The 16,510-nt window shown below is 41.7% G+C and overlaps 1 protein-coding gene across 4 annotated transcripts; it reads right to left on the bottom strand.

Annotated features, from left to right (window-relative positions):
• Positions 1–221: 221 nt before the first annotated feature.
• kif2a (kinesin family member 2a) lies at positions 222–16,453 on the bottom strand. Of its 4 annotated transcripts, XM_084552223.1 has the most exons (22): positions 16,251–16,453; positions 10,974–11,068; positions 9,201–9,323; positions 8,537–8,591; positions 7,968–8,084; positions 7,662–7,706; positions 6,266–6,366; positions 6,086–6,181; positions 5,943–5,997; positions 5,681–5,843; positions 5,220–5,310; positions 5,044–5,107; positions 4,831–4,922; positions 4,599–4,741; positions 4,219–4,423; positions 3,987–4,097; positions 3,826–3,893; positions 3,419–3,544; positions 2,649–2,796; positions 1,728–1,829; positions 1,262–1,397; positions 222–1,176 (listed from the first exon to the last, which is right to left on the bottom strand). In XM_084552223.1, the coding sequence occupies exons 1-22, from the start codon at positions 16,309–16,311 to the stop codon at positions 1,091–1,093; spliced, it is 2,283 nt and encodes a 760-aa protein (XP_084408349.1). In that variant the 5' UTR covers positions 16,312–16,453; the 3' UTR covers positions 222–1,090. The 4 variants fall into 4 exon arrangements, with proteins under 4 accessions (XP_084408349.1, XP_084408350.1, XP_084408347.1 ...); XM_084552224.1 differs by lacking the exon at positions 7,662–7,706; XM_084552221.1 differs by lacking the exon at positions 3,419–3,544 and having other exon boundaries at positions 223–1,176; positions 16,251–16,451.
• Positions 16,454–16,510: the final 57 nt, after the last annotated feature.

Here is a 16,510-nt window from a genome sequence, read left to right as displayed (position 1 = left end):
CCACTGACTGAAATCATCAAATCTATCATGGTCCAATGTATTACATAGTATTATAAAAAATGTTTTATGGTTGCATTTCAGGGAGAAATTGCATGATTATTTTATATTATATAATATTTTGATTGTTCTACATTGCCTCATAACTATTAGTATTGACGGGGGAACACGTTCTGATGGCTGGTGTGTTAAAAATATTCAGTGTAACCCTTCATCTGGATAACTCATCACAGAAGTCATTCAAATGAAACACATGAATTTTTATTTCTTCATCCAGCATTACATCTGGTGCAAACACTGAGCAACATAACCAATGGGAGGTCAGTGGTCTTCACTATACATTTATTAATAGTTTTTTTCTAGTTTAGTTTTTATAACAAAAGTGTTAAATGGGTGGAAAAACATGTTTTACATTAAGAGTTTTTAAGTCAGTCGCCACATACAATGACATGGCACAAACTGAAGCAAACTACATGTAAAAATCTCTGAGGGACACGAGGAAAGAAACACGATGTGGTTAAAGGCTTCTCCCAAACTGGTAAAAACTGAAGGAGGAGGAGGACTCTGAAAAGAGAGATCGCCTACAATGAAATGTGACTTTACAACTTTGTCAACCGAGGAGCCTGAAGCATGAGACAGAGGTGTACATAAACCATCACAGAGTGCAACATGCAGAAATGTCAGCCAGAGCAACCAGAAATCAAATACTGGTTTTGTGTGGTAAACTTTGATGAAGTCTTCATAAACCAGGTCAAAAATAGTCTGTCCAAATAAAGTACAAACAAGTATAAAAGAAAAATAATTTAAGAAGAACAAGGGAACTAAACATTCTCCATGAAAAAAAAGAAAAAAAGAAAAAGAAATCAGCTAAAATGGAAGGAAATAAAACTATTTTCCTTCTTACGTATTCTAACAAGACGAGAAGTGAGTGTAGAGCCAGATTTGTTAGGAGAGGGATCAGAACAAACGCAGTTCCTTGAGCCTGTTGGTACATTAGACAGTCCTTTTATTTGCGTTTTCACAGCTGCTAGCGACAGCTAAAGTTGTGCCAAACATCTAGTGGTTATGTTTCTGTACGTGCCACTTGAACCTCTTAAAGAGCACGTGGCCTCTTGGGATTGATCTGCTTACTGGCTTGTTCCTCCTCCTGGAGTGTAGAACGGAATGACTTCACTTTATCTGTCGGAGAGAGGAAAAGTAAAAAGTGACTGAGTGACACATTTTAAGACAGGAACAGCAATGTGTGCCTTTGCTTCAGTCATACCTCGGAGCTCAGTGAGGATTTCTATCTTCTGGTCTAGGATCTGCTCCAGCTGTGTGGCGTATGACTCCACGTCATAGTCCACCTCCTCCGTCATCTCCAGCAGCACCTTCTCATCTTCCAGCCACCGGATAGACTCCTGCTCGAAGAGGAAACACATCAGTGTTTAGAACAGTTCTTAATAGCTTCAGAAAAAAACATCAGCAGCACAAAGGACAAGCCCTCTTATCTGACCAGACACCCCCACCCCATAGCAATGACACTCATTGAAGGCAGCAGCCACCCCCAGCAGGATGCGGCCTGACACAGACACACACACACACAATTTATTCCACCCAGAGATTCATATCAAACGTAATATCAAAGATTCACCCCACCACTCTCAATCCAACTGAAATTCCTCATTGGGGCAGAGGAATGAGAGGTGTGTGTGTGTGTGTGTGTGTGCGTGTATATATGGTGTTCTGACCTGGAAGACAGCTCTGTGGTCCTCTAGGACCTGCTCCTCCATCTCCACCAACTGAGACACCGCCTCATGGAAGGTGAAGAGCTGGGGAGACACTTCCTCCTCCTAGGAAACATAGTTGGTGTCAACAATTAAATTACAAGTTACAGAAAAAAAATCTGAGCACATGCTAGACATTATCTACTACTTGGGCTGAACTTTTAAAAGTTCTTTACTTCTCACAAGCAACAAAATCAATCGGGTTCCAAGCAACTGGTCTCCATGGTTCTTCTTGAAGATACAGTGCTGCTTAAAGGTATTTGCATTACTACATTGCTGCACAAAAATGACAGCGAGTATTATGGCCTTGAAATTCATTTGTAATCCTACTTTTGCACCTCACTGATATGTAATATTGGCTCATTTTCCTGAATAAACAAAACATAATATTTCTGTTTCATTTGCTTGATTGGGTTCTTAGTCTAGTTTCATGTCTTGTGCGTCAAGCTGCTGTTGTTCTATCTACGGGGGCACCGTATATTACTCCTACTACTACTACTCCTAGTCCTACTACTACTACTACTCCTAATCCTACTCCTACTACTACTACTACTACTACTCCTAGTCCTACTACTACTACTACTCCTAATCCTACTCCTACTACTACTACTATTACTACTCCTAGTCCTACTACTACTACTACTTATCCAAGTGGGGTTTGTCAACAACCTAATGCATTTTATTGGGCCTTTGTTTTAGCTTTGTTTTTAGATATACCACAACCTGTATGACTGACTTTTTTTATGTTTTCACAGGGTTTTTGCACAAAACTAATTTCAATATTGTGACATAACGTTACTTACTACAGTTTAATTGAGGATTTCTGTCAGATTCCACACACACAGTAAGTTTTCCGCTTCAACAAACAAATCTTCCTGTACTTACATTCTGCTCACAGAGCAGTTTGAGGTCGTCCCTCTGCGGTGAGATGCTCAGCCACTCGTCATCCAAAAGCTCCAGCTGGTTGACAGTATGGATGTTGGGTCGGCCCCCCTCCATCACTTGGTTGGGGTCCACTGTCAGCTCCTTCACCCTGCAGATGAGAGAAACATCAAGACGGTCAGGACCGAATCAGCCACTCAGATCAGGGGTATGGAGGTCACAGCTTGCACAGCATGGCAGCATCATGACGTCATGCACAGGGCAAGATGATTAATCTGTAGATTTATCATGGTGACTGGAGTGTGGATGGTCAGAGCTTGCGTTTTAAGAGGGGATTACTGCCCCGCACCCAATCTGCAGGTCCTGAGGACTTACGACTAGGACTGTGTGAGGGATTACCTGCTGGGAGTGGGCCCAAACAAAAGCTCATCCAGGATGCATTCACACAAACGGCGAAAGTCAAGAACTACTCATTGTGACTTATCACTCCCAGCTTTCACGGTTATCCCTGATGTCCACACAGAACAAACAAAAGACACACCCACATGGACAACTATGAAGTGAAAGCAGCGGTGACGAGCATGAAGTTTCAGATCATGCAGATGAAAGACAGGAAGGTAAAGCTGTGACGTGATGAAAGCTGCTAAAACTGGCTCATGGATGGGTATCATAATGTATTTAATACATGAAAGGAGCACATGCACTGTGTATTTGTGTGCGTGTGTGTGTGTGTGTACATGCAGTGCTGTGCTGTGCTTTGGGGAGTTCTTGACCTGCTGGGAGAGGTAGCAGCAAAGTCATCGTAATCAAAGGTATTGGTGGGCGAGTGGTCAGGGCGACTCCCCTGACCGCCCTGTGAGAAGGGGATGTCTGACGGACTAATCCCAAACTCCTTCACTCTACACAGCGGCACCAGCCAGAGTAAAGAGGAGCAGAGGGCGGGAGACAAGAAGGAAACAAAGCAGGAAAAGAGAGGAGTGAGAGTCAGAAAGCACTAATGAGAGTAATCAGAGAAATGTACAATAACTCCATTACAGACTAAACTCTGTCTACGCAAAAGGCACCAGGGATTCTAGAGAAATAAAATGAGCTATAATTTGATCACAGGAGATAATAATTCCCTTTCATTCATAAAACAAGACATTATCTAGATCACAGTAGCAGGTCATCATATCCCTACCTGTTGGCGTAGCGTAATGTGTTGAGTGTGTTCTCACAGGATGTCATACCGGGAGAGATTGTTGCAATCTGTTTGCAGGGAGAGAAGATCAGTCAGATTAACGTCCAGAGGAGAGATACAACAACACAGGCGCCGACGGTTTATAAAGACAGAGGACTGACCATGCATGTGCGTGAATTTTCCCCAATGAAGGAGTCTCTCAGGACCTGGGTGAGCTTACTGGCTCTGAATGGAGTGTGGGGCTTGTTACGACCAAGAGCTCGGATACACTCCTGAAACAAGAGGAAATGGACAAACGCATGATGTGGTAAATAAAAATATTTTCTAGTCTCTGTGCTCTTTGTCTTTTCACATATAAATAAAAAACAAACGACGTAAAGACTGCGCACTGACCTTCAGGGCCAACAGGCTTTTGTTGATCTCAGCTCCCTCCAGACGCGTCTGGCGGTCGGCACTTGATGTATCGGCTCCTCTCTCATTCCCCGCAAGGTCGATGAGGGAGAACTTCCCGTGCATCTTCCCCTTCCTCCGAAGAATGATCTGGAATACAGCGTGGCTGCGAGAGGAGTGAGCGTTGGCCGACGTTTGCCCCGATGTTCTAAGAGTTAGAGAGAGATAAAGATGAATGACGGGAATTAAGACAGAATAAGACGTCTGGATGTTAAGTGAGTACCTGACAGGATCACAACAACATATACTGGACAAACACAAGCATTTGAAGTCTTGGGACTACACCACCAGCTACTTGACTTACAAACTTTCTGTTGTCATACCTGCAGCTGTTGCCCACTTCGATGAGCTTCAGGACATCCTCTGTGCACTTGACCTCCTTCTCCTGGAGTCCCACGACCTGCACCTGCTGTTTCCCGTCCTCCAGCACCCTCAGCTTAGCTTTACGATTCAGCAGGTCAAACACCTATCCACACATATAAAACTGTAAGCACTGGTGTATGTTTTATGTAGGAAAAATAGCAAAGACCACACAAATGATTACATGTTACTTGCCTTTCCGCTGTAGATTTCAAAGAAGGTTGCATACACCTGTAAATCTAACTTCTTGTAGTTGGGTTTCTTCAACATGAGAAATACATCCCGAGCTGCACAAAAACAGATAAGAGTTATTTACAAATTCTACCATCAGACAGAATATACTTTATAATATAACCAAACTAATTTGATCTGAACTAATATAGCCAACGTTGTAGCTCATGCGCTTACCAGCTAATGCATAAATTCCTTTAGAACAGTCTTGGTTCTTCCCAGAGAAATCTCCTCCCATAGTCTAAAATAAAGCACATAATACAATACAGGTGAAAATGTATCGTCAAATTATATGAAAGGGCGATAAAATGGTGGTTTGGATATTTTAAAAATAGTCACCGAATGTAACTCACATGTGTTTTTCCACTGCCTGTCTGCCCGTAGGCAAAGCAGGTGGCCATGCCCCTCTCGAAAATGGTCTCCACTAGAGGTCTGGCAGTGAACCTGCAGGACAAAACACAAGGCACCCTCATCTCTAGTCCATCTGCAAAAGCAAGCTATAATGATTGTATGCAATCAAGAAACATGCTGCTGATTAGTCTGGTGGAACCAGCTTCTATTACCATTATTATTATTATTATTATTAACACAACAACAACCAACAATTTAATATACTCCGGGTTCTGCACATTAAAACAGTTTTACCATCACAGTCCCCAGGTGCTTGCATGGAGGAATTTGTTGGGCTCTCTCTATAGTTTTTTTAAGGTTTTGATCTCAATAAACAAAGTGCATGGAGATAACATCAATCTGAGATTTGGTGAACTGCAACATGCACATGAAACACACTGACCCAGTGGCCTCAGTTACAAACCTGTAAACCATCTCGTTGGCTGTGCTGTCATCAAAGGCGTAGTCAAAGCGGAAGGTCTGGTTCTCCAGGTACCGGGTCAGGTCTACTTTTTGTTTAGGTTCATGAACCATCACCACATCCTTACTGGGAATGGTGATCACATCCAAATCCTTCATGGTCAACTCTGGAACACAGACGAGTCAAGACTTTCAGCTACACTGTAATTATAGATTACAACACACAGACTGGTCACCACCAGTGTTTCATGATAAAAAGAACTTACCTTTCTTGTTGAGGGGACGTTTCCTCACACAAACACATATTCTGTGCTCTTCAATCTGGACAGTGCGACAAGAGAGAGATGTTATTATACCATTGCGGTCGACACCGATAGTCGGGGAAGAAGAATTTTCAGTTCCTCCTCACCAGGTCGGCTGTGGTCAGGGGCCGGTAGTCTAGACTGGCTCGGAAATCTCGGATCATGTACATGATCTCATAGTTGGGGATGGTTGTATCCACCTCCTGAAGGACAAAACGTCGTATTTCATCAAGATCCAATCAAATATATGTCGTTAATCACCAAGGACAAAGGTAACACTGACGCACCTGAGCTCTCTTCTCTCTGAGCTCCTGCTGCTGAAGCCGGCGCCTTTCTCTTTTCTCCTGTAGTTTCTCCACCTCCTTCACACAGTTTGACTTCCTCCTCGCTGCCATTAAGAAAAGAGAAACCGTATATACCAATCACCTTCCTTGGTAAAATGGTCTCTGCTTCTCTCATCTCTCTGTCAGTCGGTCTCTACTTCCTGAGTCTGTTCCTTCAGCTTTCCTTTCTCTTGATCTTTCTTCCAACAGAAGGGTAACCTTGGGCTATTTCCAACAAAGCAGAGCAGTAATAATGCAACCACAGACCAGGATGCAGCGGCTGGCACACAGTGTCTCCAGCACAACACTGGCTGCTTTCTCTGCATTACAACAAAAGGCCTTTGCAGTGTGTTCAAAACCTGCTCTATTCATCTATCGATTTCCTCAAACACAACTGGACCGCAGACTGCTAGAACACATCACTTACAATGTAGAACATGATTCTTGCATTATTGTAGTCACTCCAGTCTGATTAAAAGCAGTCGTTTCAATTCAAAGAGTGATTGTCTGAATCAAAAAGCAGGTTATGACAAAGCTCCCAGCACAGCACACCCACTGATTAGTGTTGTTTCACGTCAAATCATTAGTAACCACGGTAAGAAAATACAAGTTAGCAGGCATGTGAGTAAATGCCACCTCCGATTCCCTGCAGAGTTCATTTAAACTAGAGTTATATGATTCGCTCTGGCTTGCTGCTGCAGCCCAAGCTTCCCGCTGCAAAGCCTGGTTGAAGCCCTGTAATACAGTCCTGGCCTCCTGCTGGCTCCAGTCCCTGAGAATCCAGACTATCAGAGCAGAGGGATTAATAATCTGCTCTAATCTGGGAGGAGAAGATGAGCTGGTTCACCATGGGACAAGGAAGTATAAGAGGAATGCAGCACCGTCACAACTTCTGGGTTATTGAGTCTCACGGGCAGGCTGTTGGGGGAGATGAAGGGTGAGGAGGGGTAACAAGACGTTTCAATTCACCTCCTCTTAGTTCATTGAATGACAGTGAGCACTTTGGAAGAATAGAGGGTAGAGAAAAAGGCTGCTGTCTGAGCCCAGAGGAGTTACACACAGTACCACAGGCTTTTCCATGTGTGCACTTGTGCGTGACTCAGTGGAAATCAGACAGGCAAAAGGCAGCGCTTTTTTTTTTCCTCTTTTTTTTTGCTCTCTGTCTAATACCCACAAAGCCTGTCTGCTGGATGGATTGTGTTTGTGCTACTTCATCTCCACGCCACAGTCCTGAATAGTATCTGGCATTTTGGACGTAAATTCTTCTTGTAAAACTAGAGGACTCTCAGATTCTATCAGGAGCTCTATCAGAATCACCATAAAGCACTGAGGGCAGGGGTAACATGCAGGTGATACATACAAAGCTGTCCAATCTCCTTTCTGGGTATCGGCTGATGTGAGGACTCTGTGATAAACATGTGACATGAGATATTAACATATTTTGATGATGTTTATTTCTACAGGTAACTGATTAGAATAGTTTTAATGATAAGTTATATATTTTTTTCTATGATTATTTGACAATGTATTTGTAAAAATGATTTTATATGGATATTGCATTGCATTTGCACTGGGGTTTAGCCAAGAGGATTTCAGTCAAATGCTGACAACTTACATGTCCTGACAAAAGTCACAAGAATTAAAGAAACCGTTCTGATCATGTTACCATTCTGTAGTTGCTGTTGTGTCTGGGCTTGAGTGGGCTGCGCAGGCTGCTGTGATGGAGGAGGTGGTGCAGGCTCTGGCTGCTGAGGCTGTGGAGGTCTGGCCCGGGTTGGGATTGCTGAAAACGCACAGTGATTAAGACAGAGGCCACATGATCCAGATACAGCTAACAAGCGACGCGAAAACAAAACCCACGATCCTAAAATCTTATATTTAGCTCAGCTAAGTTACAATTAAAATCTGCTTACTCATGGTCAAAGTGTCTCCAAAATTAGTAGTTTTCTCTTTTTACATCTTTGCAAACCCTCTCTTTTGATATGATTTCCCATATAAATCATAGGATACATCATAGAACAGGATTAAAATGTGGTGAATGAATATTTCTAGAAGGGCAGAATTATCAGATAACACTGGTGCACTGGTGTGTTTAATGTCCTGATGCAAAAGAAAGCAAACATTTTATCCCTACTGTGATCAAATTAGTTAGTAATATAATAAAATGATTTAATAATGATTTATTACAGGAGGATAATTGAGCAAATGCACATACAAAAATTGTACAAAACAAACCTCTGTTGTCCCTGGATGGAGTTTCATTCTTAGTAGGTGCTATTGTTCGTCGGTTCTGCAAGGGGGAAAAAAAGAAGCTAATGTTAGATATGCTTCTGTTGCCACTCAGTTTTCAGCTTTGCTCCGTCTCTCCGAACAGAGATACAGAAATAGAGAAAATACTTAAATATCAGCTTGGTGCTGTGAAAATAGGGCTCTTTTATCTACACTACATTACTTTCACATTTATTAGCTAGATAATCCTTTAATTTATCCCACAGTGGGATATGTGAAGTACATGTTTTGGATCAACTTCAATGCATACATAAAAAAGTACCACAATTATTTAATCTTTATTGGTTAATATCAAATCAGTTTCATCACAGTTTAAACTATTTCATAAAAACTGATGACAATACTTCAACATCTTATCCCAACTATCATGTTTACCAAAATAATCCCAACCCTAATCTATTGTGCACTACACACACTGTACTTAACAGGACCAATTAACTGGTTACAGAATCCAGTTTTTATATTAAAGTCCAGCAAACTGAGTAACGCAGTAACAACCTGAGCAAGATGCAATCAATATATGAGGATGAGGGATGTTAGTAAGACCTTTTTTTTTTTATATAGTGTATGCTTGACTTGTTACAGTTGCTGATAAGGCGGGCATGCTCACCTTTGCAATTTTGCTGACCTTCACAGATGTTGGTGTAGGAGGGGGTGGAGTCTCTGGACTGGGAGCGATCTCCTCATCTGGAGCCACATCTGGATTAAGTGCAAATATACTCTCCAAATCAATCTGTCCAAAAGAAGAGCAGTGTTCAGTGAACTCACTGCATTCAAGCTAATAACCCAACTACTCAGTCAATGCTAGAAAAATTGAGTGACATGAAAATTAACATTTCAAAAGTCCATAAAGGTCTGAAGGGGACAGATGCTCTGTAAAGTACTACAGAGGCTTCAAGGTTGACTTGTGATACTCTACATTTACAATCTGTGCTCATGATAATTGTCATAAAAGCCAAAGGACAGGGTTTCAAAGGCTCAGAGTAAATTTCATAGTAAATTTCAACAAGGCTCCCTGAGCAAACTGGCTAAGAAGCAGAAGGAATCAAACAATGTGGATGTGAGTGACTTGATTTGGGCACGAGGCAGAATTAAACATCACTTCAGTGATAGCTCACCAAAGTGTCCATGCTCGTCAGTAAGCACTGTATTTAGCCATATTCATACAGGATCCAAATAAGACATACAGAGCATATGGATGGACAGAAGAGAAGTGGATTGTTTTGCACAAATGAACTACTACGTAGTGGATATTTCTTTTCCACTATGAACATGCACCATTATAGTACACTGTAAGTGACAAACATCTGAACTAATGAAAGCTAGTGATTAAAAGACACTACAAGTCTTTACAAGGTAGTTAAAAAGATATAAATATAAGATAATGGTGACTAGTGGTCAAATTGACAATACTGACCACTGACAATTTCTTTTCTTTATGCTGTTAATTAGAGAGATACATGAGAGTAATTAAACAGTAGAACATGAAAGTTTCAGATTTTATTGTAAATTAATTAATGCACTGCTGTCAAAAATCAGTAAAATAGCAAAACATTAGACAATCCCACACTAAAAACTATCCATTTTACAACGTAGGCTAGGAACAATATATTTGTGAAAATAAAAAGACTACACTGCTTAACAATGTGGAAAATATGATCACAATATTTCCGTACGGCTTGATTATCACAATTTACATTTAACAGCAGCAGTGAGGCAATGCATTCAACATGTTAGTTAGCCCTCACAAATACACAGGTGTGCCTGTGCAAAAATAAAAATTCACACAGGGTACCTTTTAACTTGAAGTTCGTGGGTTTACGAATGCATCCTAAATAAATCAGGTTTGATTCAGTAATGCCGTACTCTTACACTTCAACAAGACAACAGCAATAATGCAAACATCACACAAAGAAATCAACATATTTATTCACCTTCCAAATCCAATCCATTTCCCATTTTCCTGATAATGAGTGATGTTTCTTTTCTTATGTATGTGTTAGTTATAGCTACAGGGCACACATAAGCCTTATCTATCACCCAATAGGTGACTGTACAGGTAAGAGCTGATCCAAATGCAGAACAAATACAATTATTACTTTTATTAAGGTAATGTTTTTTTGCAGGAATTACAGAAATCCTTTTATCACCTCGCCCTAGGATATACTGTTGAACCAACACAGTGTGGGACATGTGATCAGAGCGTGTAGACTCGTGCACATCAGTACAGAAGGTGATGTCTGGTGGGACTGTGGGACATGCAAGCTTGTTGCGTAATCACACCGGCTCCAGACTTTCCTTTTTGATGCATTATTCATTCAAAATAAAAGAACACGCGGCTGCTAGTGATGCTTTGGAGGGAGTAACAAATGGGGGGGTTTACCTCTTTCCCTTTTGTGTCTCCGTTTTCAATCCACTCCACCGTGACGCTCTCGTTGTCCTCGTTCAGTGAGGTCACCATTGCCTGGTGTATACGCCCTGTAAAAGTACCAGAGATAATGGAAACTCAAATATTACGGTAACACTAAAGAGGGCAGGCCGGCATGCTTACTGGTCTGGCAGAAATAATGGCTGCAATCATTTTATCTTGACGTAAGCACATTAATAACGGCCCTGCGTGTGCCACTGACCATATCAGAAGTTAGTAATAATAATGAGATAACAAAGAAATTAAATCACGTCATTAACTATGTATTTTATCTTAAACTGCCTAACACACACACGCACGCACACATACAAACACCCACAAAGACACAAGCCATGCTTTACCAACACTTTGCCTTGTACATTACCAAGACAGCGTATTTAGTGGGGTGAATTACAGAAGGCCTAATCACCACCTGCTACCCTGATCAGATCTCTCCTGTCACAACAGAGCTGCTCTTGCAGATGCAGCGTGGAGGAAGAGTTTGAACAAGGTTCAGTGTCGACAATTTAGTAAATGATCGCTGTTTTATGAAGACGTCTTGGTGTCCATTTCCAGCTGTGTGTCTGCGCCGGATCATCTTTTTACTTATTAGATATTCTGTGCTGTTAATCCTTCTGTTCTTCTTAATTAATGACTGTGCAAGCTGTAATTAATTATTAAAGTTTTAATTGTATATATACGAAGAATTGGGACTTTATAGGATAGACGACTGAACCAAATCCTGTGGCGCTCAAAAACAATAATATTCAACAGAGAATGAATATATTTAATTCTCTAGTTTATGTTAATTCAACATTTAGGGGGCAACTGGATCTATTAAGTTTAGAAAAAGAGGCTGTGACTAATCTTAGCAAGTTCTGACCATGGTTTAATAACGACCCGCAGCAGAAAATCACACATAATAGAGACAAGCACAGCTGCTGTTGGCCCGTATGTTTCCCCCCGCCCCTCTTTCTGCGCGGTAACAATAACAGCTGTAAAAGCCTGCGCGGCCCTTCCACATCCTTGTCCATGTGGGGTTTGACTGCATGCTGTAAATTCCCACTATAATCCAGGAGAAACACTGTGTTCCAGTATCCATTATTCAGAGACTCACAGCAAGGACGGCAAAGACGCTTTCTGTGTTCACGAATGCTGCACATTTGAGTTCACAACGGTCTTACACTGGCAATGAAAAGCAGATCACAGCGTTGTGTGAAAAACACGTTGTGCACTCAGAATATCTGAAACCTTCAGAGGGTAGACATACTGCATTTAAAAAAAATAATACACTGCCATTACTAAAGTAATTTAATTAATTGAAACTTAAGTAACTTAGACTTAGGCTCTGTCTTTGTTGTATTAAAACAGTTATATGATATTGTCATGTGACAGCTGGGATAGGCTCCAGTCCCCCCCCCCCCCATACAAAGCTTCAAAGGACAAACAGTTACAGGAAAATTAATGAATACTGTCATACAATAGTATAAAGCAGAACATTTTACCTCCGACCTCTGCCAAGTGACAAAATTACAGACGTCGTTTACTGTACACTGGTGTGTAAATGCAACCGTTATCTGATTACTCTGAAAACGTCACACTCTACAAACCATAAACTCTTTAATTATGTCAATCTTTTACCCGACTGCTCATTTAAAATGACAGCGGCCCTTATAAAACCGTAACCACGGCTCAGATCCAGTGCTCATATGAACAGGGGTTAACAGACACAACTAGTTTCAGTTCAAGTTAAGGTAGAGTAAGTACAGTATCTACAATGTCTAGAGGAATAACTCACAATGTTACACATGGACGCTCTTTGTCCTTCACAACAACAGGTATAACTTAACCTGGCACATACATTCTGCACCTGTGCGAAATGAAATTACTCTTCTGGGAAACCAGAATATCTACTTCAACTGGGAGGCTATAGGAAGCTGGGAAGAGCTACAAACCGTCACACAGAGCAGGCCTCTCCTGAATCATGCGGATCAGCTGGTCTACACACGTCAGCATGTGATACTTGGTGACACACCTCTACATTAAAAAAAAAAAAGAGTACCGAAAGCGGCGCATTCTCCACTAGTGACTGCAGCACACGGAGGATTTATGGAGACAACGCAGCGATGAAAGGCCGGACCAAATCACTGCTTCTTCCTGCTAATAGTTATATGGTACCAGTAAAATAAGAAAGAAAACTAGAGTGGCCGATATCAGTAGTCAAGTGTGAGACCACAGCCTTCCTGTGGGTTTGTAGAGTTAGGACTCATTGAATGGCATGCTGTGTAAGTAACAGCAGCAGAGCAACGTCCTCCTTGTTATACACACACCATGATGTAAAAGTTGAGAGAAGTACAAGCTGATATGATGAACAAAAATGCTATTCTTGCAAAAACTAAATTGTGGCAAGCTCTTATTGCCTCAAGATTTAAAAAATACATTGTTTATCGGATACTTTTTACACAAATAATATAAATAATGATTATAAATAATGTAAACCAAACCAAACCTAATCTCTTTACCATCATTCAGCAATCTCAGTAGCAGAGGAGTAAAGGAGTCAAAGGACTCATCCATGTCCAACTGGAACAACCATAAATAACAGACACTGTGGTCTACAACAACAGCTTCCCAAGATGCTTTGCACCTGTTCACACACCTGGACTCAAGTGACCTCACGGTGCTAATAACACCACGAGAGCTTAAATGACCGGGGGTTCTCGCCGAGTCATTTTAAAATCGCCGTAGCTCTTCGGATTAGTCTTCGAGAAAGTCAGTCAAGTCCAGCTGCCTTCACCTCAGCCTCAAGAGCACCGCAAATATGGAAATAGGGGGCCCGTCTAACCTGTTGTAGCTAAAGGCCTCGAGACCTGAGGAGACAAAATCTAGTTCCACCAGATCACACAGGACACCGTTTTTACCGTCTACAGTCAGAACATTTTACTCCCCTCGAGGTTGTCATAATGTGTCAAGAGTAAAATGAAAATAAATTTGTATTAATGATTAAAATAACAAACCTACAGTATATACAGAGAGAACCAGTTCAAGGACACTCCATGTGTCCTGTGGAAGACACAGTATACCTACAAGATCTAGATGTGCTGTAGCTGTAAACTCTGACCTTGATAATGAAGGGAGCATTTATTTTCCCTTCAGACATGAGTCGGTTCAGTGGGCCACCTACCCCATCCTCATACACACACACACAACATACTGTTAACCCATATATGAGCTAAAAAGCTAAGCCACACACACACTGGCTTGTCTTACAGCAGTTGATATGCTGATTATCTGTAACCGAATGCACCGTCCAGTGTCCCACTTTTCTCAGTGTGTATGGCGACACCTCCCAGTAGCTGAAGGGGCTTATAAGGGGGTACTCCAAGCTCTGCTAAGCCCGCAGAACAAACAAAGCCCTGAAAGCATCAATTTCACGACAAAACCAAACGCGCCCACTGATGAAAACGTGTCAGCGTGTCACAGATGGAGGAAAAATTACGCAGCCCGTGGAAAATGTGGCCCGAGCACTTCAGTATTTCATATGACAATGGGAGTCATTATCTACAATTATACCATAATATCACTTATAATTAGATAATGAACTTTAAAGCTTAAACAGGGAATCTATCTATCACATTTAAAAAGAGCCACACACACACGAGCCATTGTACGAAAGGCTGATAAAATAGGCAATGGCTGCCGGTCATCTGTAAAGCAGCACACAGTTATTTTCTGTGAGATGTTCCTCTCAGCAAGAGTGACTATTAAATGGAAGCAAGGGAGCCGGCTGCAACAGATGGGGTGGCGGCTATTAGCCTGAATCTGGCTTGAATCTGAACCAGCGCCGCCACCAACCCCCAGAGAGAGGACAATCCCCGTTCTGGACACAACACCAACTAGCAGAACGGCTTCCCTCTCCTCTCTGGGCCTGCTGTGCATTTATTTCACAACTCACCCCTGACTTCAGGACGCCAAGGACTGCATGGTAAAATATCTCAGAGGTAACGGAGTTAACAACGTTATGATTCATAACACCCAGCAGACTATGGTGCAAGCCGTCAATAGTCAGACTAATTGTTCTTTGAGGGTTTATTGCAAAATATTATCGCTGGGTGTAGTCTGGTCTGGCACATGAAGGGTCAACAGGAATAACACTAACTTTTCAGTCATCTTTGGCGGCTTGGCCCTGAAGCAAAACTCAACAGCTAAGCAGGCGGGATAAAGCTGACATTCACATTGAGAGGAGTCATACAGCAAGCAGTCTCTCCCTTTCTCCGTCTAATCAGCTGTTAAGCTTTAAAAACAAACTGAACACAAGTGATTGTGGTGTAATCCCGTTCTCATCCTGAGCTACGTTATGCAGCACTTCCACAACAAATATAGATCCGGCACAGTCCCTACATCCACTGCTGTCTTGTTTGTCTTCACGCTAGGGTTTATCTTGATATAAGGTTACATTTTCTGACAGCAGATTTCCTTCATCTTGCCATGGATGAAGATAAAACATTATCACCATTCATTTTATGCAAGATTATTTGATTAAATGTGGGGATCAATAAATGTTCATCCTATCAAATTGAGAATGCACATGTTCACGAGCATTATTTAGGGTTTCCATGGAAATTATTGCCACTTTAGTTTGCTCAGTAAACATTTAATTGTATGAAAACGTATAAGAAAAACGTTCATTACAGGAAAAGAGCGAATTACTCGTTGTTTATGTTACACTCCAGCTTTACCATTGCTGTAATAAAGCCGGCAAACAGCAGCTAGCGATAGCCGTTAAGCTAATCACAAGCTAACGCTAACGTTGCTCACTACCGGACTAACGTTAGTTAGCTAACCTAGCTTGGTTAGCATTTTAGCTAGCCTAGCTAAACTTACACTTGGATTCACTGTTGTAATAAACAAATTAGGACGTATAGTTGAGCTAATTTGAATGTAGTCGTGTGATTGGCTAAATTCCCCATTGAATGTACCCGCTGTTGTCGAAGGACATGAATGCAGAGGCACAGGCATAAAAAAATAAATCTCCTGAAGCTTGCTAACAAAGGTACGCGTCCATTCAAAGTCTTAGGCCGTGCTGAAACTCTCCGCCCTGGCAGCTAATGTAAACGTTTTCGTGCAGCTAACGCCGTTTATGTTACCCTCTGCAGGCAGGGACAACGGTTGCTATATTCAACAGCACCGCAGCAACAAAGATCCCCAACTTACACAGTGCGACGGGAAAAGATCAGACAGGGCGAAACTTACCATCACTGCGCTTTATCTCCACGTAAGTACCAACAACAATCTTCCCAAAAGCAGACGCCATTCTACATCACTTTAAAATAATCAAATACAGGACTAAAGACTTGTTATAAGGCGGGTAAATGCAGCCTCTTTGGCAGTCTTTGGTTTGGGAGGAAGATGCAGGCAACAGAATGAGGTAGCATGACGTAGCTACCAAGAATAGAGAACCATTTCCGACCAGGTATTTTCAAAATAAAACCACCGGGAAATTGTTTCTCAGA

This window comes from Chelon labrosus (assembly GCF_963514085.1).
Source record: "Chelon labrosus genome assembly, chromosome: 9".
Classification (NCBI taxonomy): Eukaryota; Metazoa; Chordata; class Actinopteri; order Mugiliformes; family Mugilidae; genus Chelon; species Chelon labrosus.
Note: the sequence above shows the minus strand (reverse complement) of the source record. Positions and strands in the feature narration are given on the sequence as shown.

What these genes read in the sequence shown, in the direction of transcription:
- kif2a (XM_084552223.1), bottom strand. Translation starts at nt 16,311, where the DNA reads ATGGCGTCTGCTTTTGGGAAGATTGTTGTTGGTACTTACGTGGAGATA. An exon ending in GAGACACAAAAGGGAAAGAG is followed by an intron (nt 9,324 to 10,973) that starts GTAAACCCCCCC and finishes TCTTTTGGACAG; the next exon opens with ATTGATTTGGAGAGTATATT. An exon ending in TCCATCCAGGGACAACAGAG is followed by an intron (nt 8,085 to 8,536) that starts GTTTGTTTTGTA and finishes GTGCGTTTTCAG; the next exon opens with CAATCCCAACCCGGGCCAGA.